Source organism: Acomys minous (assembly GCF_964271855.1).
Source record: "Acomys minous genome assembly, chromosome: 7".
Lineage (NCBI taxonomy): Eukaryota > Metazoa > Chordata > Mammalia > Rodentia > Muridae > Acomys > Acomys minous.
In genome coordinates, this window is record NC_140488.1 from 114,996,053 (window position 1) to 115,021,710 (window position 25,658).

The window sequence follows — 25,658 nt, forward strand, 5'->3', positions numbered from 1 at the left end:
CAGACTTCAATGGCACAGAAACTATTGTTTATGAACTCAGTCCCGCCGGATCTGTTGACCTGACTTACGGATATTTAATCTCTTCTAAGAAAAATGAAGTGACTAAAAAGGATGAAACATTTCTATTTCACACCATGGTACCCAAGGAAGTCAGAACACATCAAATTTTGTGCTAAAACTGGACACCAACAGCAAAGCCCACCCACCACAGTATATTGTTTTTTTTTAATTCCCATTATGCATTCTGGAACTCATTTTCCATTATATTGTCCACACTTGGACATTCTTGGATATGTCCAAACAGTGGTTATGTTGATCTTATGTCCACGTCACAGAAGGCTCTTAAAGAAGAAAGGAGGAAGAAAAAAGGAGGATGAGAAGGAGGAGGGGAAGGAAATAACAATACTGACACAGCCAAAATTTTGAAGGTAATCTATTTTTATTCCAAAACAGGGGGAGAATTCAAAATTTGAGCCTCAAGGACCAAAAATATATTGGAACGAAATTTTCAGAGGATAAGCCAAGCCACCACTATGGCAACAAGCCTCACATAGACAGGTGGATGTTAGGGAATGATACTCAAGACATGGCTGAAGCTATTGCACATCCACAAAATAGATTCCTACATGTATGACTAATTCTCAGTTATGAGTATGGTGTTTTCTCCATGCCACTAGAAGTGTATGCCTTCTCCAGAGTCAGCTCAGGACCCATCTGAGTGTATGTGTGTGAGAATCTTTGAAAGCCTGATTCTTCACAAATTTTGCCATCATTTACCTGCAAAAGCCTTCAGATTATAAATTGCTTACGCCACCTTTCTACCCCTTAAGTTGTTTCTGAATGATAACCATAGCTGTCAGGAGTTGTGCTGTCACATAAAAGAACCCATGTGTTAGTTATTTTAGTAGCAGTTAGCTGTTGGTGAGTAAACCTCACTAAACATATCCACGGACTTGGTGTCCAGAACTTGAAAGTGGTAACCTTTTGAGGCAAATCTGAGACCAAAACGACAAGGTGAAACAACTGAAGACCTCTTAAGAAGAGTTGGGTAAATTCTTCCCAAATATGCACCAAATATAGAAGGCCTGATACACTCTTGCACAGGGCCCCCACATTTTCCCACTAATGTAGAATTGTCAGAAACCCAAACCACATTCAGAGCCATCAGGGGAAATGCCTGAATCGGAAAAGTAACCAAAAGAAATTCTTTCAGGGAAAGGATATGGGAATGGAAAACGAGTTACCAGAGTCACTTTCTGTCGAAAGCACATTGACTCTTTAGGACTAGACTATACACAATCCTGTGGGACTTGCTCCATCTTTATCTGCCTTAACTCTTTTTTCTTGCCAGTCCTTCTCTGGATAGTTGAACTGTTCCTGTGGTTGTGCCAGCCAGAAAGCCAACCAGCAGCAAGCCTCAGGAGCTGCACTCCTCACAGTGACAGGAGAGGATATACCGGTAAGTGGCAGTAAGTCGCATGCCCCCTGAGCAACGCAGACGCAGAGCCTTCAGCTTGGAGGTCTGGGGTCGGCAGCAGTGGCAGGAGGAACGGAAAGGTTGCTTGAGGACAGTGCTGAAGGACACCAAGGGCTCAGAGCGTGATGCCTGGCTGCAGTGCCCCTCACATCTGGCCAGGAGCACCATCTGGGGAAATAAGGGGAGGTGGTTACTCTGTGCATGTATCAGAACCTCAGGTTACGGCAGCATCCCATGAAAGACCCCAACACTCCTTTTGATTCTTTCCGGGTTAGACCAGTGGCTCCAATCCTCGGTTACCCATCAGAATCTATTGGTAACCCTAAAATATGTGTTTAAGGTGATATGGCTCAGCAGTAGAGCACTTGCTTAGCATGCACAAGGTTCTAGGTTCAATCCCTAGTCCCTGAGGGCTGATGGGAAGCCAGTCAATACTACCCAGTCTGATACCATTTTGAATTAAACTCCTTTAGAAGGGTTCAGGATTTTCAAGGATTTTCAAGATGTTAGGTGATTCTAAACCCTCACTGCACTTCACAGTAACCTGTCATCTCAGCACTTAGTGGGTAGAATCAGAAGCATCAGGAGTTCAAGGTCATCTTCAAGTACATACTGTGTTCAAACCTATCCTCAAGCAACAACAGCAAAAGCCACCAGAGTTTCTCCCAATGGATGGAGGTCTACCATTGCACAAATGTATTGCAATTCTACCAAGGTGAAAATCACTTCAGATTGAAATCTAGGAGGAAACAGAGAGTGAAGAGTGACACAGTGGGAGTGAGGGTTATTCCAATGGGAAATAGCTGAAGAGGAGGAATGTGGTCTCTCTAGAAGAAAAAGGAGTAAACTAGGTGTTGCTTTGGAAGAAACATTTCAAGTGCTGTAACTTAGAAGAAGAAAATAAACTAGAGAAGTAGGGTACATTTGGGGGCCTTATACCCGTCACTTGTACCGTTTATGTCAGCGACTTCAGAGTCACTCAGAGACAGTCACTCTGATCATCTCCACTTCCAAAGGGCTGACCTGCTACATCAGAGCTTGTGTATTCTTTGTAGCAACAAGACACTATGAAGACTGTAATTAAGGGGCTGGAGAAACGACTCAGTGGTTAAGACTACTTGCTGGTCTTCCAGAGGCTCTAGCTTTGTTCCCAGCACCCACATTACGTGGTTCACAATAGCCTGTAACTCCAGTTCTAGGGGGAGGGGGTCCAAAACCTCTCCTGATCCTCTCTGACACTTGCACCTACATGATGCATGTACAGATAAGCAGGCACAGAGATATACATAAATAAACGAAATAAATATAAAAAACAGAAGACTGATTAAAAAGAATCAGAATTGTCCTTAGAAAAATGTATGCATGATTCACTTAAGGAGATAGACAAAAGCCTCTTTGATTTTTTTTTTAAGAGTAGAGGTAAGGAGCTCAGGGGGAAATTTCCAAAGCAATACCCTCCCCCAAACAAAGGAAGCCTGGAGGTTTCCTATGGGAGCCTATATGTATTCATATTGGAAAGCACTTTAGGTGTGGGTATATTCCTGAGCACAGTAAGCATAAGGAAGAGATGCCCAAGCATGCCCGGTTTGAGGTCCTAGTTCAGGAAGGAAAGATGCTGAACACATCCTTGACATTCCCAGGTCAAAACCATCAAGTTTTTCATGTTTAGGATGATAAGATGGTAAGCAAGAATTCTTCTTGCCATGGTTAATTTCAATTATAATACTGGGCTGGTGGAGTCCCTTGCTTTCTTTTTCCTACAAGTTTGAGCTAAACCAAAAGAAAAGATGCCTTGAATGTGTGTTCACACAGGAGTTTGCCCCTCAAAGACATAGGGCAGTTCATATCACTCAAAAGCAAGGCAACTTGGTTCCTTATGCTATATAAGCTATATAACTTTATAATATTTTGTTAATTAGAAGTTAATACTAATGACTTACTAGAGATGATCTCTGGCATAATCCTATAGGGTAAGAAAAACACCCAATGAGATACCAGCAGGAAAAAACTAGCAAGACTAAGGAAGAAAGAAGTTGAACTGGCCTAACATTACTTTCTTTGCAAGGTCACAAAGGCAGAGAGAAAATGGCTGCTGTAAAGTATTTTTATTCTTTTAAAGCTTTTGATCCTGTCCTATCTGTTCTTCAAATTGGTAGGCAAGGTAAACACCTTCCCAAGCAGGTTTGAGGAGATTATGCCATAGATAAGTAACACAAGGGCCCGTTTCTGGTGTCTACACCCATCTCTTTAACAAAAAGAATCCAAGACCTCCCACAGTTCCTTCTTCTTGTATCTGCCAGGTCATGGGAAGGAGATGCTTTGCATGCTGGAACAGAGGAAAATTTGCTGTTCCCTAATCCAGATTATCTGTTGAAGACTGAAACAATTATCCACAGAAATGTCTTTAGAGGTCTATATGGATAAACCAAACCTGTGAATAATTTAGAAGGGCCAAAGACAGCATAGAAAATCACATCCCAGTAAGAAAGCCATGGTGAGTCAAAGATAGCCCTAACTTATCAGGATTGCAGTCTTCAATACAGGGCAACTTGAAGCCAAGCTAAATTAATTGTGATTTCACTAAGCATTTTCAGAATCTCAAATTCCATGCCCCACCCAGAGTGAAGGACAAGATCTTTAGGATGAAAGGACCTGGAGCCACCTCCAGTGGGGCTGGCCCCTGCTTCTCAAGAGCTGCTTCTACTCAAGAAGAATGAACAGATATGTACAGTCAGCACCTACCATGGCTGCCTAAGGTATCAAGTTCTTCCACACTTAGAGCTGTTCTCATCATCCACTCTCAGCTACAGTCAAGTTTAGCTACTTAAGAGTCCATGGGTCTGCCCTAGTTCTCCTGTCTCCTGTCTTTGGGCATTTCTTTACTCACCTAGAAATGTCATTTTCACTTGGTTCTGTCAAATGAAATCACTCCTATATCTTGTCTGTGGGCCTCCTCTTCCAAGACACTGAAACAATGGATTTGATGCTCTCTCTCTCTCTCTCTCTCTCTCTCTCTCTCTCTCTCTCTCTCTCTCCACACACACACACACACACACACACACAGAGAGAGAGAGAGAGAGAGAGAGAGAGAGAGAGAGAGAGAGAGAGAGAGAGAGAACAGGGATGCCTTTATAATGGGAACTGAACATACTCAGAAACATGACTCTTTCTTCCAGATGATGTCAGTATATAATATACCAGGGACAAGATCCGTCCATGCCACTTCCCTCATACCTTCCCTCAAGTGTGACAGCATCAAGACATGACTATTCAGCTTAACTCTAGGAAACCAGGCCAATATTCAAAGAGTCTGTGCCAGGCTGAGGTTAAAAGCAAAATGACAACCAGGAAACAAAGTAGCACAGGAGTGGTGCTACTTGAAGATTTGAGTGGATTCCATCACATAGGATATCAATCAAACGGATGTGAAGAGGCATTTGCATACAGGACATTTCCTTTTCTTACATCTTACTGACCTGCAAGCATTATGAAGGGTAAACTTTTCATTGTCTTCTTCTCACTTTAGTTTTGTCTCTGGCAAACTTCCACGATGCCTGGACATAGTAGGCTCTCAATATAACTTTGTTTTTATTTTTTAAAAAATATCAAGTCACATCTCTCAAGTGATCAATTATGTTATGCTCCTAATACCTGTCATTTTTCCTATGAGCTCTTTGGGCAGCAACAGGAGATGGCCTAGGCATCCTAACAGAGCCTTCCCAATTTTGCAGCTTTCTCTGGGAAATTTCACAGCCTTTATCTCCTCAGCTCCCCTCTCCGTCTTTTCTCATGAGCTGCTGGCTCATCTCATTCAAAGCAGTTGTGCCTCACTCTAACCTCTTGCTGTTCTTCCCTTGCCTGGAATCACCACCATCTCTTACTTCTCATCAACTTGGGCTTAAAACACCCACGGGCCTGTTTGCCAACCCAGCTTCCTGAAACCCCACGCCTGGCAGAGGTCAGGACTCACCCTTGCACAGCCTCCACTCACCTGGTGAAGGAAGGCAACCAGGAGAGTGTGTCCCTGTTTTATCCACCCTCTTAGCACCTAGCACAGTGGCTTACATTTCCTTTGCTCTTCTGTTCTCCCTTACTCCTCCCACACCCAACAGAGCCATCTGGAGGTTCACTTTCCTAATCCTTTAAGTCTGCAGAGATCCCAACAGTTATTGAAGTCTTAGTAGTGACTGAAATAGAAAAGTGGGTTGAAACACCTGTCTAGCTTACAACTTCATCACCAGGATCATAATAGGATTTATTACATGTCTAGTATATGACAGACTCTGTGTGAACTGCTTTACAAACATTACCAATATGGCCATACACGTCCATGTCCTTTTGCAGGGAAGGAAACTGAAACACCAAACAATGATTTGCCTTTCCTGAAATCACCCATTTGGCGAGCTGTGAACTGAGAATCAGAAACCAGATCTCTGCTGCCTCGAAGCCTAGGATGTCTTTGTTCCTTCAACTTTCCCCAGACAGACAATTTTCTCTAAATGTAGATCTTCAGCCAGTTTTGTTTCATGACCTTTACTCAGAATTTCAGGGAAATGTGGCTTCTTGGGGAGAGTGGAAATGAACTTGCCACTCCCAGGCCCTTTTGGACCCAATCCTGTTAGGTATAATCACTAACAAAGCCACCAGGTATATTCTAAACAGTGGCCATTCTGTCTTTCTTACACACACACACACACACACACACACACACACACACACACACACACACACACACATTCACTTTACATCCTGATCACAGACCCCTCTCTCCTCTCTTCCCAGTGCCACCCTTCCTCCCTCTTCCCCCTCCTCTTCCATGTTTCTCAGAGAAGGGGATCCTCCCCCCAAACCAACAACCCACTCCAGCTCATCAAATCACATCAGGACTGAGTGTTTTCCTCTTTCCTGTGACCTGCCAAGCTAGCCTCACTAGGGGTAAGTGATCAGAAAGCAAATAGCAGAGTCGGTGTCAGAGACAGCCCTTGCTCCAATTTCTAGTGGACCCACATGAAGCCTGAGCTGCCCATTGGCTACATCTGTGTAGGGGGCCTACATTTAGTCCATGCATGATCTTTGGTTGGTGCTTTAGTCTCCAAAGGCCCCTCTGGGCGCTGGTTAGTTGGTCATGTGGAACTCTTGTCATCTCCAGGTCCTTCTGTTCTTCCCCCGACTCTTCCACAAGGCTCCCTATGCTCTGCCCAATGTTTGACTGTGTTTGATGGGTCAATATTTTCTGATTGAGTCTTAGTTCTTTCCTGAATTTCTAGAAAGAGGTGACAGGACCAAAAACTGGCCAAATACAAGTTCAAGGCCTTGGTAGACAGAAAGTCCCACTAAAAGTGGTCCAGAACTCGCTTTGTAGACAAGGCTGGCCTCGAACTCACAGCAATCTGCCTGCCTCTGCCTCCCTGAGTACTAGAATGGCAAGTGTGTACCCCACCACCCCCCTACCCCTCCGCCGCCACCTGGCTTTAGAAAAGAGTATTACATGATATGAATCATTACCACAGGCAGCTAGGCCTGAATTATAGATAATAGGTCCTACATTCTTTTTGCCTTTCTTCGCTATCAGGAATCAGGTAGTGGAAAAACAAACCCTCCAAAGAAGACATTGCCTTTCCTAGAGTGTGTGGCATCAGGAAACCCAATCATTCTTTTCTTCTGGATTGTGGGTTTCCTCCATTGCAGCATGGCAATAATTAGTATGGATGTTGTCAAGTGACTGACACTGATTAGGCATTGGGGCCACTGTGCTTCCTTCCCTGGGCCACGTGTCCTTTCCATCTGTATTCAGGAGGTCACACACACGGGAAAAAATCAAAGTCAGGAGCATTAACTGGTCAGCAAGGAGTGGTCATGTGTCCAGGAATAGTGGCCTTGACTATGGTATTAAGAAAAAAAATCTTTGCAGAGATATAAAATCTGCCCTCATTTTTTTCTTTCTGGACATGGCCTAAATGGTTTTATGCCAATCTCTGAAGGTAAGCAGGTTCATCAGATGAGATCCATTAGAGAGTTCGGCAGCACAAGTCTATAACAATTAGGAGCCATAGAATATTTCCAAATGAAGATAGTTTTCTTCCTGAATACATAAAGAAAATTTAATCCAGAAAGGGTCTGGTAGCTGAAACTCTGCCAGACATATTTTTTGTGGCCAAGGAAGGAAGCTTAATAATTACAAGCAGCGTTTACATAAGCCTTTGCTATATTTGGGGTTATTTGGGGGATGTTTGAAAACAGATTGTTCCCATGAAATTACGAACATTTCTTCTATCATCATAATTTTACAGTGTTCTTTACTGTTGCATTCTGGAAGAAGCAAAGGTGAATAACAACTAAAATTCAATTCTAAAAGTCATGCTCAAACCCTGTGAGTTTGAGTTAATGACATTTCTTTCCTGACCCTTCCCCTCTTAGGTTAAAATGCTAAGACAGTCTTCCATCATTTTGTCCTATCTTCCCCGATTATTTTGGGAATTTTTTTTGCGGGGGGGGGGGGGGGAAGGTTGGATGATGGAACCTATAACCTCACACATGCTAGGAAAGTACTCTACATTGAATTCTACCCCAGCCCCTTTTAACTTTTGATACATGCTACTATTTTCTATAACTCTTCCTTTCATCACAATGACATTTTCTTTACATTTGAATTCTTCTTCTTCTTCTTCTTCTTCTTCTTCTTCTTCTTCTTCTTCTTCTTCTTCTTCTTTTAAAGAAATATGATTATAGGGGACAGCTCAACAAAGGAAGAAATCATGCACGGACTAACAAACACTACATATCAATGCTGTCTGCTTCTGAAGCAATTTCTAAGCAATCGTGGCTATAAAGATGCTTCTCTTATCTTTTCCTAGCAGTTTCATTTAGCGGATGTTGCTGTTTTTTTGTTTTTGTTTTTTGTTTGTTTGTTTTTTTTGTCTGTGTGTTTCTGTGGTGTTGAAATGAACCCTAAGCAAGTGTGTCCTCACCCCCACCTCCTGCTGGCTACTTTTTCTTTGGATCTCCATTTCCAAGAAGGAATTTTAGCAAAACTTATGCTCTTCTAATGATTTCTCTCTGGTTTTGTTTTCTATTATATGTACGATCCAGGACACTTTCTTAAGTGGGAAAAAAGTCTCTATTTCTTTTCTCACAGTCTTAGGTCTTATTAGTGCAATGGTGAAACTTGATTTAACTCAAAATTTGATCCCCTCAAATTAAAAGAAAGAACCTTCCTCAGGCTAAAATCACAGACCTTACGGAAAACTTAAATAGAGAGAAGACGGATTGATTTCTATGACCTTAATTCTAGTGGTTACTAGTATTTTGAAAATTCTTAATTACACTGGTAATTTTTAAAATGCTTGGCATATGAGAATGTTTAAACGGCTTTTGTTGTTTTAATCTTGGGACTGAAGTGAAAATCCTTTGAGGCTGAGCTAAAAAAAAAAAAAGTCTTATTTACTAAGTGTGGACAAATTTAGTGCATGTGACTCGGGCAATGGTAGTTGGAATCCATTCTATCTTATGCTGTGCCTCCTTCTGGGTGGTCTATGTGGCAAGCCACTCTTGGTGGTCTGTTAGCATGTCATTACTTTGCACACCTCTTCTCAGCACTGAGTCATAAATGACCTGTGCAAGAAGCACTCTACCCGTTGCTAATAAGAACGAACTGCTAAGCAAGATACAATCATAAAGGATCAAATTGTCACCCTTAGTTCTGGAGTCATTGTAACATAAATGTGCCACATGGAGGAAGGTTTAGACCACACAGCTGGCTCTGGGGTAGTTGAGAAAACCGTGTGAAGAGCCTCCAAGAATGGGTTCCGCTGTCCAGTCGTATGCCACAGCTTCCTCGTCTTTTTGTTGTTGACGGAAGTAGAGGGAATGAGGAGAATTTATAGGCTCCGTGCTTCTTCTTTTTACATATGTGGTGTAGTGTGTGTATGTGTGTGTGTGTGCGTGCGCACACGTGTGTTTTCATGTACACATGCCTATGTGATATGTGTGCCTGTTCCTGCACATGTGTACACATGTGTGCAGGTGATTGTGGAGGGCAGAGGTTGGTAGAGGGTTTGGTCCTCAACTACTTCTTTACTTTTTAAGACAGGGTCTCTTACTGAGCCTGGAGCTCACTAACTGGGCTAGCATGCCCCATGGATCTAAACTGAAGTCTTTACTTTACCCACTTCATCCTAGTCCCAGCCCCTATTTTATTAGAAATGAACACCATGGCCAAGCATGGTGGCACACGCTTTTAATCCTAGCACTCAGGGAGGTAGAAGAAGGCCAGTTCAAGGCCAGCTTAGTCTACAAAGCAAGTCCAGGATAGCCAAGGCTACACAGCGAAACCCTGCCTCAAAACAAAGCAAAAACAGAAAAGAAAATGAACATTATCGCTCATAAATTTCCCAACCAGGGAACAAGACTCCCCAACAACAAGATAAGCTTGGACATGTCGCATTATAAGCACAGAAGTGCAAAGCACAGTGGGAAAACTCTAAAAGAACAATTCCCTTATGAGTTCTGCCGGCCAGTTCTAGAGCTCCAATGCTCTGGTCATAGTTTTAATCCCCTGACAAGGAACTACGGTTACTCTTCTGTTAACGAGGGAGAAAGGTATGCTCCACAGGCTTTGGAGTGACCTTGGTCTTACCTTTGAGCTACACTTGTATAATGGGTGACTGATAGAATCGACATAGTGGTGCCTCATGCAGCGCTGAGAGTCCATCAGGAACGAGCTGTCTGTTTTGCTGTCTGTATCTCCCATTATGGCCAGCAGGGAGAGCATAGAAATGGATGCAGCTAGTACATGGCTTCTCATTGTTGTAAGGGGAAAATGTCTCCAGAGGAACAGCAGAGGGAGACAGAGGACAATAGATTGGAAATGCCGTCACCTCCTAGGATCCAGAGCCTTTCAAGGCCAGGGCAGGATGGGGCTGCTGCCGTTTTCTGGTTGTCATTGTCCTTTGTGTGCAGGAGTTTTGGCTTGCTCCTTTCACTTGCAACTGATCACCGCAGTATCTGCTGCCCAGCTGAAATGAGAGCAGAAGTGATTTGCCCCAGAAATATGGATACAAAACAAGAAGAGTTATGTCGTCAAACACTTCCATGTCATTTGGGGTGACGAGTATTGGTTTCTAGACCCTGATTCACTTATGCTGTCATCCATTTCATGTTCCCTGACCTTACTGTTTATGCTCCATGCTTATGGCCATTTGGAAATGGACAAGACGATTGAGTGGAAGCATATGCCGACTCTAATTGTTTGAGTCCATATGCCTGGGAGCAAGAATAGTTTGAGCCCATGGTTGAGATTAAATATGCGGTTCTGGCCACAGCATAACTAAATTGGGTGGTCTCTTCTTTGTCCGTGGCTGGCAATGCAGGAGGGTTTATTCAGACTCTCTCAAAGCTTTAGTATCAACATTAGCTTACAGGGCAGGAGAGGAGGTAGGCCAGGGCTAATTAACACAGGCCATGGCCCGAGGGAGCACATTTTCCATTCTATACCCACCCACCTAATTTTCCACTTCTGTGCTCTAGGGCTCATCCTGTTTTTGTTTTAAGCCCTTGCCACCCAGCATCAGTGGCTAACTGCTGTCTGAAACCCACATTATGATCACTGACCTCCAGCGTGGCTAAGGCAGTACACGTGTATTTCCCAACGGTCACACATTTCTGCAAAACCTTTGTAGCCGAAGCCCACCGTGTAATTTGAAAAAAGTGGTCATTGGAGCAGACTATCATTAAAGTGAGATTATGCTGGACTGATTTTCCTAAAATTTGCTTTGTTCTTTTAACCATACCTCCTGGTCAAAGGACCTGAATTCAGTAATCTACTAAAATTACCTCACTGATGCTTTTCATTATAACAGAAGACACAGAATATCAAAAATATTTTTCAAACATTTGGAAAAATTGAAAGAACCTGATGTGATGGTACACCCCAAACCAAAGGAATAGAGTAATTAAAGCTTCAAAAACATTTCAAAGAAATTTCAGATCAAAGCTTGATTGTTTTTTATAGTACAAGTATTTCTTTAACTTCCTACTCATGAACAGACTGAATAAACAGGTAGAGTGTTTATGTGATCAAGATAGGTCCAAGGTGGTTTGAGCCAATTTGTTTTGCTGTAATAAAGTGTGGCCTGAGACCCACATAGCTGCAACTAGCCAGTTTACAAGTGTGGGGCTGGACATTCTGAGTGGAAAAGGGTGTAGTAACAGGTCACTCTCAGAGCAAAGCATCCCTTGCAGTATCAAAAGCTGAGAGCTTGTGACTCTGGGAAGTCCTATAATTGCAGAAAGGGTAGGGACCAATCACGAGAGGACCCACCTGGACTAAGTCATGGCACAACTATTAATCAGCTGTGGCATCTTGCACAGCTCACTTAAATTCTTCCAGGCCATTTCCTCACCTATAGGATAGAGGAATTGACAGCAATAGCATCTGCTGTCCCCTCCTGCTCCAAAATGTCAGCACTGAATAGCAATGGAATTGCTTACCACCATCTCAATAGGCAGAGTATAATCCTAAAGATTGGAAGAGCCCGTTCTCAGATAGCCTTGTACCACTTTTCTTTATATACATGCTCATAGCAACCTCTCCATTGAAATAGCTCAGGCCTGTGCCCAGATATCTCAATAGGCAAAGGCTAAAGAAGAACTTTTTTTCTTATTGAAAATGGATTTTTTTACATACAATATATTCTGATTATGGTCTCCCCTCCCCAACTCCTCCAAGATCCTGCCCATCTTCCCCCAATCCAAAACCATGTCTTTTATGATCTCTCTCATTAGAAAGCAAACACACATCTAAAAAATAATAATGATAAAATAAAAACAAACAAACCAGAATAGGGCAAAACAAATAAATAGGAGAAAAGAGCCAAAGAAAAAGCACAAGAAACACCTATAGATGTAGAGACATACACATTTGCACACACAGAGATCCCATAAAAACACAAACCCAGAAACCATAATGGTTTAAAAAAAATGCTCAGACAAAGCATTGTGACACAAAAACTCAAAAAAATATCATTCTATTTGCTTTGTGTTGGCCATCTACTGTTGGGCATGGGGCCTACTGTTAAGTGTGGTGTGCATACCCAGTGAGACTGTTGAGACCTTATTTTTCATTTGAGAAAGTGTTATCCTTACCAGGAGATTGGGACAGATGTGAGGGCATCCTACTGGGACTCTAGGTAAGAGAAATATAGGAGATGGGGAAATAAAAGGATCCAGAGGGTCCTAGAAACCTACAAGAACATCGTAATGGGTGGATCAGGACCCAGGGGTGTCTGCTCAAACTACTGCACCAACGAAGGACAATACAAGTAGTAAATACGGAACCCCTACTCTGATCTAGCCAATGGTCAGGACATTCTCCACAGTTATGTGGAGAGCGGGGACTAACTCTGACATGAGCTCTGGTGCCCCATATTTGACGACCTCCTTTTGGAGGGGAGCCTTGGTGGCACTCAAAGAAAGAATAGGCCGACTACCAAGATAAGACTTGTTAGCCTGTGACCATAAAGTAGGGGAGGAGATCTCCTCGGTCATGGACCTAGGAGAGGGTAATAGGGTGGGCGTGGGAGGGTAGGAGAAACGGAAGGATACAAGTGATGGGAGAACAATTGAGTTGTAATCTGAATAAATTAATAAATAAAAAAAGGTGTGCACCAAAGGCTTTGGTTGACTTCTGCTTTCAGTGCTGAGCACCAGGAAACCACCTGTGCTGGAGTTCTAGACATCAGGTTTTATATGGATGTTTGGGGTCTACATTCACAGGCACCCTTGGGTTTTAGCACACATACTTTACTCACTGAACTATATATCCCTGTGACATGCTTTGCTTTTTTTTTTTTTTTTTTTTTTTTTTGTCATATGCTGAACTCAGAAGTAGTTATAAAGGACAAAGGCATGCTGGAGAGTTTGCTCAGTGGTTAAGAACACTGGTTGCCCTTCCAGAGGCACCACATTCTATTCCTAGCACCTACATGGGGGCTCCCAACCTTCTCTAACTCCAGTTCCTGTCTGCCTGACATTCTCTTCTGGCTTCCTTGGGCAATGGGCACAGAGTTGTGCTCTGACATATATGCAGAGAAAACACCCATACACATAAAATAAAAAGTAGAAAAACAGACAGAAAAAACAATAAAGTAAATATGGCTTTACATCTAGTTTTAAGATTTCTGCTTTCAGTGCATTCATACAAGTCATGACATTTTTCTTTAGTTTTTCTATTAACACCGAAATAACAATGCGAGCAATGATAAACACAATTCATCAAACCCTCAAAACACAGAAGTGAAATCTTTACAATGTAGCAGTAGGATTTCTTTTATTAGTAGTGGTGGTTGCTTAGATTTTTAAAATATATTTTTACTTTTATGTGTATGAGTGTTTACCTGCATGTGTGCGCGCGCGCGCGACCGTGTGTGTGTGTGTGTGTGTGTGTGTGTGTGTGTGTGTGTGTATTTCTGTGTGTGTGCACAAAGTGCTTACCTGCTACTAGACAAGATCAGAAGAATTTGTCAAGTACCTTTGAAATGAAGTTGTTTATGCCTGTGAATCATGATGTGGGTGCTGGGAATGAAACCTGGGTTCTCTGTAAGAGCAGCAAGTGTTCATATCCACTGAGCCATCTCTTGAACCCTGCCTTGTTTGTTTGTTAGAAAGACTTTCACTATGTAGACCACTTGAGATCCCGAGTTATGCTGGGATTACAAGCCTGTACCACAACACTCAACAACAGCCGAGATTCCTGTTTCATCTTGGTTTTGCTTTAATTGTACAAATTGAATGAGCCAGCACTGCTGTGTTGAAGAAGCGTTTGTAAAAATAAAGCTCACGAAAGAAGGATTATTGAGTCAAGCCATAGCATGCACAGACCAGGATCTGCAGTGTAACCAGGGACTTACAAAGGGGAACATGAGGGATTAAGAGCATTCACACCACGGCATTCCTTGCTTTCTGCCAGGCTTAAAGTCTAAACTTTATGGGAGCTTCTAGCATTTTTTTGAAACAAAATTAATTCATTTGTCTTTTTCATTTTTTAAACCATGTGTAACAAACTCAAATGCTGACTAGTAGGATTTAGGACCTCAGCCAGCCAGCCAGCCAGCCCATGATGAGTTGAACAACAGAACTCAGTAGGCCTGTGTCTGCTTTGTGCTTTGGTATGGTCTCTGAGGCGTGAATTTGGCCACAGGACAGAACCCACGTTCTCAGGGCTCCAGTGCAGAGCCTCTGCAGCAGGATAAGCACGTAGGCCAGCATGCCCACGTTTGGAGTTATACTCCAAACGCCACCAGTGGAAAAGAACAACTGGTGCCCAGATTTCCCCACCTGTCATGCTCATTGAAATAATATAGCAGCCTCCTGGGTGAGCGATGATGCTGTGCCCACAGATCAGGTCACTCTTGTGCTGACCTTCTGCCTGGCAAAGAGTAAAGCACTAGCTTTGCACAAGTGATTCCAGAAAGAGGCTAAGACAAGTGTCATGTGCCAAGAATGACCTTGTTTTTGCCCTACTTGTGAGGCAAAGAAGGGCAGTGTTTCCATATCTATATTCCTCCTGGGCTGTTTTCAGTACTGAAATAGGTAGGTGTTCTTTCCCTGGTTTCTTTCAACAAGCATTTATCCAACATAATATAATCATGCATTGAGCAACTACCAGGTGCCTACTTTTACTCTAGCAGATAAAATATAAAGAATGGGGTGGGGTGGTAGGTAGCTGGCATGCCAAGGCCCAGGGTTAAATTCCCAGCAACAAAAACAAATAAAAAAGATAAAGGTCAGAGGAAAAAAACAGGTCCCATCTTAGATATCTTTTCTTCTTCACTGCATGTATAAGTAGAGTCTTGGCCTGTTATTTTCCTATTTAATTTGGGGGCCCATTGATACACCTCATTTACCAACTAATTTATAACCAGCATGTATAGCATTACCTCTGAGAAGATGTAGTATAAAATATAATGACTTTGGAATGTACTCAGTGTATCTAGACAGAAATATATATCATTTATTGTAATTGTGGTTTGTTTTTTGAGACTGGGTGTCTCTATGTAGCCCTGGCTGTCTTGGAACTTGCTCTGTAGACCAGACTGGATTTGAATTCACATAGATCCACCTGCCTCTGACTCCTGGGTGCTGGGATTAAAGGTGTGCCGCACTGCTCTCAAATATTTGTTGTAATTTTTTAAAATCTCCTGAGCCAGGGATAAGGTAAACACTGCAGTACACAGAAGAAAAAACAGTGGGGAGATTAAAACTGTAAGGATGCAAGAAAGTTTGCTACCAGAACTTCATACAATGATTGGAAAAACAAGAAATTCTGAGTCTTATTCAGAAAATGCAAAGTGCTAAGTGGCTCCTTCCCAGGAACCCAAAGAATTCCAATGGGATCTAATCAAAGAGATGCCTTGGAGAATAAGTCAGATGCTCCTTCTCAAGACATGTGATTTATAAACTGTAAACAGTATGTTGGATTATATAAAGCATCCCTTGCACTCAATGAATGGTTTAAGAGTATTTCTGTCTGGCAGCACATGAGTAGCAGCCAAGAAGCCAAAGCCTGGGCTGACCCTGAAGCAGTGATGCTTGGTGGAAAAGATGCAAGGCTGCCATGGGTCTCCAAGGATACAGCCATAAGGTCAATAGAAGAGAATGTGTCTCTAGCTCCTTTCATCTCAGGGTATCTGTTCCATAGTGGGAGGAAGTGGCCACCTCCACAGCTCTTCTTTAGGTAAAAGAAGAAAATAGCTTTGCTGTTAAATAAATAGCTTTGCCCTATTCTATGATAGGACACTGTGTTCTTCTCCCTGTATCTGTGGCAAAGCTATCTGTGACAAAGCTCCACAGGAGCCAGTAACTGTGTAAAGGGAGGAAGTGGTGGAAGAGGAGGGAAGGGAAAGCGAAAGAAGAAGAGGAAGAAGAGAGCCAGGGAAAGAAGCAATATGTCACAATCCCAGTAGATAACGATACTCAGACAAAGGCCTGAGAATAGAAATAAGTTGGTAGGGAGCAGCAATGGGCCAACTGTCAAGGGGATCCCACGATGTGTGTATGTGCCTTTGGCTTGAACAGTTTCACAGCCTGGAGAGGAAGCGCAGTGGGAGGCTTTGACCTTGAGCTTGACTGTAACTAAAATTTCTGACCTTGAGACATTTGTAAGGAAAGAAAGCTCTCATTGTTATCCAGTCTCCCACTTACCTGCACCATCATGTTTCCTTCCCCAGACAATGGCCAGCCTATATTACTTATTAGTGTTCTGTATCTCTGAACTATTTATTCACTTGTCCAAAGCAATGAATAACTAATTTCAGTGCATCATGAAACCTATAGAATATTCTACTGTTGCCTGATCTAGTAGAAGGAAGGCTGACCTGTTGACCCTCAAGCTACATCATTCCTCCCATGATTGCCTAGGAGAGCTTTTATCAAGCCATTTGTTTTCTCTAGGACCCAGTTTCCTTATCTATGAAATAAGTTAATTGGTTGTAATACTTCACAGCTTTGTCCATTTTCAATCATGTCTGACTCTTCCCAAGCCTCTCAGACTATATAGTACTGCTCTGGGACTACATACTCCCCCAAGAAATCTTACAAGAAGTCCTTTCTTCTTCAAGGAGTTAATGATCATCCAGGATTCCAAGAACATTCTAATGAAGTGTCAGAGCCAACAGGAGGCCAAGCTATTATCATGTTCTCTTCCATGAGGCCATTTGGGTGGCCTGTAATAAAAATAGCTTCCAATATCCAATTGATTTGGTGCTCGTGATTTACTAAATGTAGTTCATAAATTATTAATATCCTGCTTTTCTTTGTGTTTGTTTTGTTTCTTTGTAGACATGCTTTTGCTATGTAATCTCAAATAGCTTGCAATTCACAATTCACTATGTAGACTAAGCTCACATCGAATTCTTGGGTGAGCCTCTTTATCCTGCCCCCTACAATATTAATATTAGAGGTGTGTACCACCATACCAAGCTCACGTCTTTTTAATAACAAGAAGTACTTGGTGTATATAGTCAACCAGTTTCTATTTTTCTTGAAGTTCTCTTAAAGTTTATGCTGTTTTGTTCTATTCTCACCCAATACATCCATCAAAAGAAGAGAACAGTCAAAGGTAGTCACTCCATCTAAAATTACAATTCTTCAGTTTGATAATGGTGACAATATAGGCTGAATTTTACCTGCCAGATCCTTTCTTAGGAATGGCCCATGTTCCACAATGAGTTTCAGCCACAGTTGCTAAGAGCTTAATGGGCCGTGTGCAGGGCTCTGTCCCAGGAGAAGAGAGATAGGAAGGTTGGATCTGCAATGTCTTCTTGAAGATGGGTATTAAATGGGCTCAGGGGATCAAAAATAACTCTCTGTTTAGTAAGGTTCCTATAGAACCTATGTTCTAAGGGAGGGACAGTCCTGAGATCCTGATTTGAATTCTATATTGACACTAAAAGAATTGACCATTGAGTATGGCTGTGGGATCCTCTACTAGGCATCTGTTGATGGAACTAATTGACTTCTAGAATATAAATTCTCCCCAAAATGGATGACTGGAGCATGGTGAAGCACTTTCCATTAAAACTCTTTTTCTCTGGGGGTTTGGATGATTTCTGTAAATCTAGCCACCAGTCTACGAAATGTGGCTGATATGGTGATGAGCTGTCAAAAATGCTCACTGGTAGCCTTCCTGTGGTGCCACAAATCACCAGTAGCTCTGACCTCAGAGTTTTGTTCTATTCTTTCATCCACAGAGAATAAACATAAGCAGAGTGGGCTGGTCTGGGTATGGAGTTCAGATGTGTGCCCTGTGCACAATAGAAACTGAGCATGGTGCTGTATGTCCCAGATTCCAGCAGTCAGAAGGTGGGGGCAGGAAGATGAGAAGTTAAAAAGCATCCTCAGCTACAAGACCAACGTGGGCTACATGAAAGCCTGTCTTTAAAAAAAAAGACAGCACAAACAAATGAATGAAATGAAACAAGAACACACACACACACACACACACACACACACACACACACACACACACACACACACACACACACACACACCATAGTAGAGACCTCAGCAGTAACAGAAGAAAAGAAGTGATTCTGGATACCCCAAATATGCCACAGCTCTTTTTTTCAAATAACACAATTTCAAGACAAGAATATTCCATTTATGTTACCCACTCCCTCTTAAGGAAGTGAGATCTGAGCTAAATACAATTGAGTAGTGAGCTATAAGCTACTACTACGCACTTTGTTAAGACCCAGAGTTTTGAGAAACCCAACCCAAAGGACACATCCTTGCTAGAGATGCACCCTTCCTGTAGAAAAGAGAAGGTTTTGTGGGGACCCATGTGCTGATATAATGCAACACTTGCTCTGCCCCTGACTGCTGGCTATGGCATGGCCTTAAGAGAAGAGAGATGATCCATCCTAGGTCAGACCCAGCTCCTTTTCACCCTGAAGCCAAATGAGTGTGTTGGCTTTTCTTCAAAGTGTCTAGTAAAGTGTTTCTAAAGCTGCATTGCAATCTCCTCATCCGGAAACCACGTTCTGGAATGGTGGGGAGTGATCTCACCTAACAGCTGGAGGGTCCTCGCTAAGGAATGGGTCCGAAACAATAAGAGCAGCTCAGTCTTTCCACTGCTCAGGCAATTTGCCTTTTCTGCCCCAGGATGTGATTGAATACACAATTCAACTCAGAACACTCCTGGATGTAGGCCTACATGAAAAGGGGCAAGACAAGCACAAGCCTCAAATGAAAAGCAAGCACCCCAGTCCTGCTAATCACACCGCCTAGTTGGGCTGTGAGTTTTCTCATTGTCTTTTGTTTTGATTCAGCCCTGCCAGTTATCCTGTCACAGTACTGTCACAATCCTACTGTGATGCCTTTGAACCCCTGTTTCAGAATTGGAGAGGGGAATGGGATCACACAAATGCATCAAGTAAGTCCCAGTGCATCCCCTTGAGTTTTAAAGATAAAGTGGACTTTACTGAATGGTTTGGTTCCTTTGATTCATCATGTCCATGTTAGGGAAGTGTATACCTACATTTTACCTAAAGTTGAGCTTGAGGATGTTCTCACCTGGGGGTTTGACCACTTTTCAAGTAAGGAAGGTAATTCCAAATCCCTCTATGGGAGAGAGTATGGAAAATGAAACTTTCCCTTTCTGAAATTCAGTTATTTGAGGGGGAAAAAAAGCTGAAAGGGCAGTGGTCAAGTTTAACATCAAAAGTAATCTTTTCTCCTTTTCTGTTGTTGCTTCTTCTATTACTTGTCTCTTCTTATTTTTATTCCCTATGGATGAAAGGATGGAAAGGGAGTCCAGGTTTAGGCCTATTGTTGCTCTACTGTGTTAAGGAAAGATCACATCTTACCATTTTCTGACAGTTGGTCTACTGACTATCTTAACCTGTTGCCCTCTCATTTTTAAGGGATTCTGCAATCGGTTGGATCATGGTTTAAAAGAAACAGTTGGGACAGAGCCAGGCCTTGGAAGAGAGCAAATTGTCTGAATAAGTCTCAGCTTTTGTGGAAAAAAGAAAATCTTATACCAAGCTACCAGTCAGTATTCATGTCCAGATTTTGACACGAGGATGAAATGGACCTCAATTGGATGAAATCCTAATTATAAGCACTCAGGATGTCTTGCCAGCTGAACTAACCCATTCTTTGAATCTTCTGAGTCAGCACTCTTTCCAACAGAAACGTAATTGTTCCAGATTGTAAACTTCTTCTAAACTGCTAGGTTCTAACAACTAAAAATGGTCCGTGGAATGGGACACTTAGTAATATATACCTAAGTACCAGGCTCATAAATACTCTGATGAAGCAGACCGAGTGAATAGCACCAAGCAAAGTATTGCCAGAGACATGAGAAGGAAGCTTTGCAAATGTGATGGCATGCAATGCCACCAGCATAATGGCACAATCTTCCTCAAAGGCTGAAAATGTGTGTGGGGGGTGAATTTCGCCAGACAACCTGCATAGCCTAGCCAGAACCCACTCATTCCAGTTCCAACCTCCCCTGCATGCTGCCCACATAGAGGAGTTTCTAAAGAATTCCTCAGCCTTTGCTTTCTCCTGGAAGCATAGCAGTGCATGGTTGTTGACCTGATGGGTGAGGAGTGGGTACTACCAGCTGGAATGCTGCCACTGGCAGGGGCAGACAGGAAAACAGAAATGCTCTTAATGTCCTCCCAAAGAAAACCTTTGATGGACAAAAGAGTTGTTGTATTTTTACCCTCTTTCTTCATGCTGCCAGGCTTCTTTAAATAGATCCTCTAGCCTAGGGACTTGTATGGAATAATTCATATTAAAACCCAAGAACTGGCAGTGAAGGGTAGATAGTTCTCTGGTTTGTTCTCTCTTACTTTCTCTCTCTCTCTCTCTCTCCCTCCCTCCCCATCTTCCCCCTCCTTTCCTCCCTCCCTGCCTCAAGCTAACAGGAAAAGGTTCATTTTAATTCATCCATTCTTTTTTGAGTCTCTTAATTAATGTTAGTTAATTTGGAAAAGCTATCTGAAGCTCCCAGGAAATGAAAAGGAATAGGAAACTGCCTTGTGGATCTCTGTTTAATACCTAGTGCTCCCAAGTACATTAGCAGCATCTTTTTGGGACGTGCACAATAAAGGTCTTAAATGGGAATCTCTAATTGAAGAGGCCAGTGCTTTCTGCTTGAAACTAAGGAACCAAACTGCTCTTCTGAGGTAAAGAGATAGGAAAGATAAAAAGAGGAAGAAAAAGGAAAGGTAGGAGAGAAGGAGGGAAGAAAAGGGAGAGAGGGGGAGGGGGAGGGAGGGAGGGAAGAAGGGAGGAAGGGAAGAAGGGAGGACCAAAGTAAAGCTTCTTTCTCACCTTAAGCCCCACACATTTTCAGAGCCCTCAACTCAAAAGGGATTTCCCAGTTCTTCGTTTCAGCAATGGGCCCAGGCTGGCCAAGCTGAGGGTCCTGTTTCTCCTTTCTGTCTGGGGAGGAGAGAAACTTGAAGAACCCCGGAGCCCAGAAGAATCTGGGGTCTTTGTTCCAAGTCACTTGTCTCTCAGTCTAAAACGGAAGAACCACATTTCTCTTAATGTGGGGGGCCTAAGTGCATCCAGGAATTCCCATAGCACTCCCACCCTCAGGCCTTAGCCAGAGATGTCCGGTCACTGTGATGGTATGCTTGTCTCTGCCAACCCGGGTCACTCCAGCCCCGCTCTTGGCGAGCCACATGGCTGCTCCTCTCTTGTGAGTGGGTTCAGGCTCCCGGCTACAAAAAAGCCCCCATATCCTATCGGCAGAGCAGAACCTGTGCCAAGAATGACATCCTGGGAATACTATGGAGATGAGGAGACCTCGTGAGCTGTTCTCCCCAGATGGAGCAGGACCCGGGCTGTCTGGAAAACCGACAGCAAACAGCAGCTCACAATGGAAGGAGAGAGGGCATAGGGAAGACGGGGCGGGGCTAAGAGCAGTACTGAACAAAAGAAAAGAAGCTACTTGCCACCCAGGAAGAACCCAGCAGTGAGCAGGAGGAGGTAGTGGAGGAAGTGCTTGCAGGAATCAAGTACCCAGACATGGCACTGCCAGTCTAACTGGATTCTTTTCTGTATTAGATTATGGGAAAGAAAGAGGGGAAATATATAGCCAGCCAGCTGTTCAATGGCTTACAACCTCGCTTTTATTGTCCGGGTAAGTTGGTTGAGGTGGGGCATCAGAGGAATTCCAAACATACCATCCCAGAGAAATTTTAATATGTTCCACAGTGTCATACACGAAGAGGAAATGACAGCTGATCACAGCCAAGGCAGGCCACAGCAATTTGGGTCCCGGAGCTCACCCACCCTCCCATGGCCCTGCTTCCCTCTCAGTGTTCACACTTCTTAGCCCTTCCACCTGCCTCTCCGTGCCCTCTGTTCCTGCTGGCCTGACAGGAGAGTGTCATAACTGACTGTCATGAAAAAAAATGAATGTGGATATAAAGGCCAATGCAATGGCCAAAAAGATGTGACTTAGCTAAAATATGTCAGGCACCGCAGAGGGTCAGAGGCAATCTAACCACCAAACATTTTCTGCTAATAAGCACCAAATCAAGGACACGGTTGATGCTGTCTACATGATTCCCCCCCCCCCCAGTAACCTAAACATGAAATGCTAGACTGGCTTATTTGAAAGCAGCACTGTGTGTGGCTCAAATAAAGACCTAGATTTGGGGGAAAAATTTTCAGCCACTTATTCCAGGGTCCTCATAAAATTTGGCCAAGCCCAGAGGTCACTGATTTCCTCAATCTAGGGAATGGGACAAGTAAGTGATGGGAAGAGAGCGATGACATCCTCCTGTGTGCGTGTTTCTCATACAGTGATTCATCAAGGAGGCCTGATGTCAGCTGCTGGGGAGGTGACTCACACTCATCTCCTAATAGAGATAACAGACAGCTCCCTTCCAGAGGGTGCTCAAGAGAACTGAGGAAGGATATGCTGCTCTTGTTCCAGACTGTTTCAACCCCCATCCCCAGAAAAGCCAGACCACATTAGCTGTGCAGGCATGATACCCTCAGAATCTAGTGCAAACAGGCAAAGGAGAGGAGAACCCCTTCATTATAAATAGAAACTCTGTTGATAAGTATTTTAAGTAAATCTAGAGCACTAGAAGCTATTTTACCTCATTCTTAATAAGCAAAAAGTTCTTGCCCAATTACCCATCGGCAAAGCCCATTAATTTATCTTCCCAGCTTCTATAAGAAAGAGCATACAGACTAAAAATAAAGGTGTGGGACAATGTTCCATTCATTCACCTTTGTATCCGTCAGGATGAGCATAGTGCCAGGCACACTGTAAATGCTTAATAAATATTTATTAAAAAGATGATGGAATGAATTATTAACCAGGAAGAACAATGGTGGTGAAATTGTGAGTTCTCTAGACAGAAACCATCTCTGGCCAGCACTGGTGCTTATAATTCTGAGAAAGTCATTTTTCAAGGGCCCAGGAAAACAAATGAGTTGGAAATTGTTAAATGTATTGAAAAATGATTTATTTTTCCCTTGACAGTGTCATTGGAACTCAAATGAAGATTGAGAACTCCACAGGCATATTTCCATCTGTGGGTGTCAGCTGCTTGGTCTACAGTCATAATAAGAAGGCCTTAGCTAGTTCTCCCATGATTTTATTTATGTATTTTAAAAGAAATGATGCATGGTATTGCATTTGTGTTCAAACAGTCTCATATAATGGTTTGAATAACAGTTTAAGAAAACTGTTTTGAGTCTCTTAAATGCTTTGCTAAGAGTAGTAGTTTTTAAAAAATCATCATAAAATATTACAATCCAATTCATATTAATTTTTACAGCCTTTCTTGATTAGTGAACCAGTTGTAAATTTGCTCCTTTAAATACCTGATTTTTATTCTACAATGCTCCTTAGGCTAATTATTTGTGAAAATCGGGGGGAGGGGGAATCCCCATTAATTTTGCTCCCTGTTCCACAGAAAGCTGGCCAACAGAACCCTTAAGTTCACTTTTGGGAATAAAATTAGTGAAAAGAAAGTGAGCAGATACTTGCATGAATCCTAAATGCCATCTTGAGACAGTCTACAATTCCTGATATATTTGGCTATCACCCACAGCCAACGCTGCACTTGCAGCACCTCTGTGTTTCCACATGCACCTGGCAGCTTAATGTTGTGTTGAAGCAATTTGCCATGTTGTACCTTGTAATTAAAACACGCTAATATTAGAAATGGAGAGAAGCAGGCTCTGCAACAGCCATATCTGCTAGGAATGACAGTTGCAAAATATAAGGGATTTTCAGCTGGCCAAAGAGGTTGATTTTTCGCACCTGAATCTCAGCGAAGTGGGGGAGGGGGTGGGGTGCTCTTTCAGGGAAACTTATCTGGGCTTGTCCATTACAATGACCCTCAGTTACTGAGCTTTCTGAGTCATTAATATTCTGTACACAATCAAACTTCCCGTCCCTCAAGAGAGTTATGCCCGGGCCTCCTACAGCTCAATTGTTCATTTAATGAGAGAACTAACTTGCATTCAGGAATTGGAAAGAACCCTCTGAATATTCCTCAGGTGTCTGTAGGAGTCATTCCTCTAGTTCCTGGTCCCTGGGCTGTCAGGAGCATCCTTTCCTGGTCACTTCTTGGACATTGGATCATTGGTCGTGCTGCAGGGACAAACCAACTACTAAAAATAACCCCTTGCAATAAGGCCAAGGCAAATAGCATTGCAGTTCCTCAGACTTTCTGCCCAATCAAAAGCATACAGCAAACCCATCCTCATCTCTCCCCGACACTTCTGAATGTATCCATGGAAGCAATGTCCCAACGCGGGATGGAAGGAGAGTGCAAAGGATCAGCTTGACACTGCAAGCTAGGCATAAATGTTGCCTATTGTTTGAAGTCATTCTGAGCACTCCGGCACAGCCCTGGCAGGAGATCAGCCGCATACATAAGGAGTAATAAAAGTAAACAGTGCACGTTTAACCTCGCAGACTCGCCTGCGTTAATAGTGCCCCCATTGTAAGTGGGATAAAGGAGGTGGGGAAGATACGGGACTCCACAAATGCAAGTCGGCAACTGCGGCTTCTCTGTCCCCCTCCATGGTGTCATATAGAAGAACCATCCCAAAGTTATATCTAACTACGCAGAGTTTGAAAAGAAATCAACCCAAAAGATATTTTCGAGCTTCTCTTGGACGCTGCCTGCTCTGTCACAGACTTCAAAGACCCCGTTCATTTAAACAAACAAACAAACAAATCCCCACAAGGCTAGCATGCTACAGATTAATGCAAATTAAAGTGATGCAAATTTAAGTGGTATTTAAAGGTTGTCTCTTTGTCTGCAAGAGGGATGAAAGGCAGAGTTTGCAAAGAAGTAATTTCCTAGGCAAGCCGTCAGCGCTTGTTTTCCTGCTTACCTTGGGGGAAACGCAGGGCTCCTTTCTTCTCAGACTTTTCTGAGAGCTAGAAAGAGGTCCTGTTACTTCCAAATGCTTTTGTTCTTCTGTCCCTCTGTCACATGGCTTGCCTTTTATATTTGCAACACACAAAAGTTAGGACTGTTGTTTAAGCGACCCAGGGAGAGAGAGAGGGAGAGAGAGAGAGGGAGAGAGAGAGAGAGGGAGAGAGAGGGAGAGTGTCAAATGGAAAAGTGCCATTGCAGGCATATATCAATCAGGCGTGTGGCCGCAGCAGCGCACTAGCAAATGG

The 25,658-nt window shown here is 42.9% G+C and overlaps 1 protein-coding gene across 1 annotated transcript; it reads right to left on the bottom strand.

Moving 5' to 3' along the window:
* Positions 1 to 420: 420 nt before the first annotated feature.
* NDP (norrin cystine knot growth factor NDP) lies at positions 421 to 25,658 on the bottom strand. The gene is made up of 3 exons (XM_084788998.1): positions 25,367 to 25,658; positions 10,113 to 10,491; positions 421 to 1,645 (listed from the first exon to the last, which is right to left on the bottom strand). Exons 2-3 carry the CDS (start codon positions 10,278 to 10,280, stop codon positions 1,418 to 1,420), a joined length of 396 nt encoding a protein of 131 aa, XP_084645124.1. The 5' UTR covers positions 10,281 to 10,491; positions 25,367 to 25,658; the 3' UTR covers positions 421 to 1,417.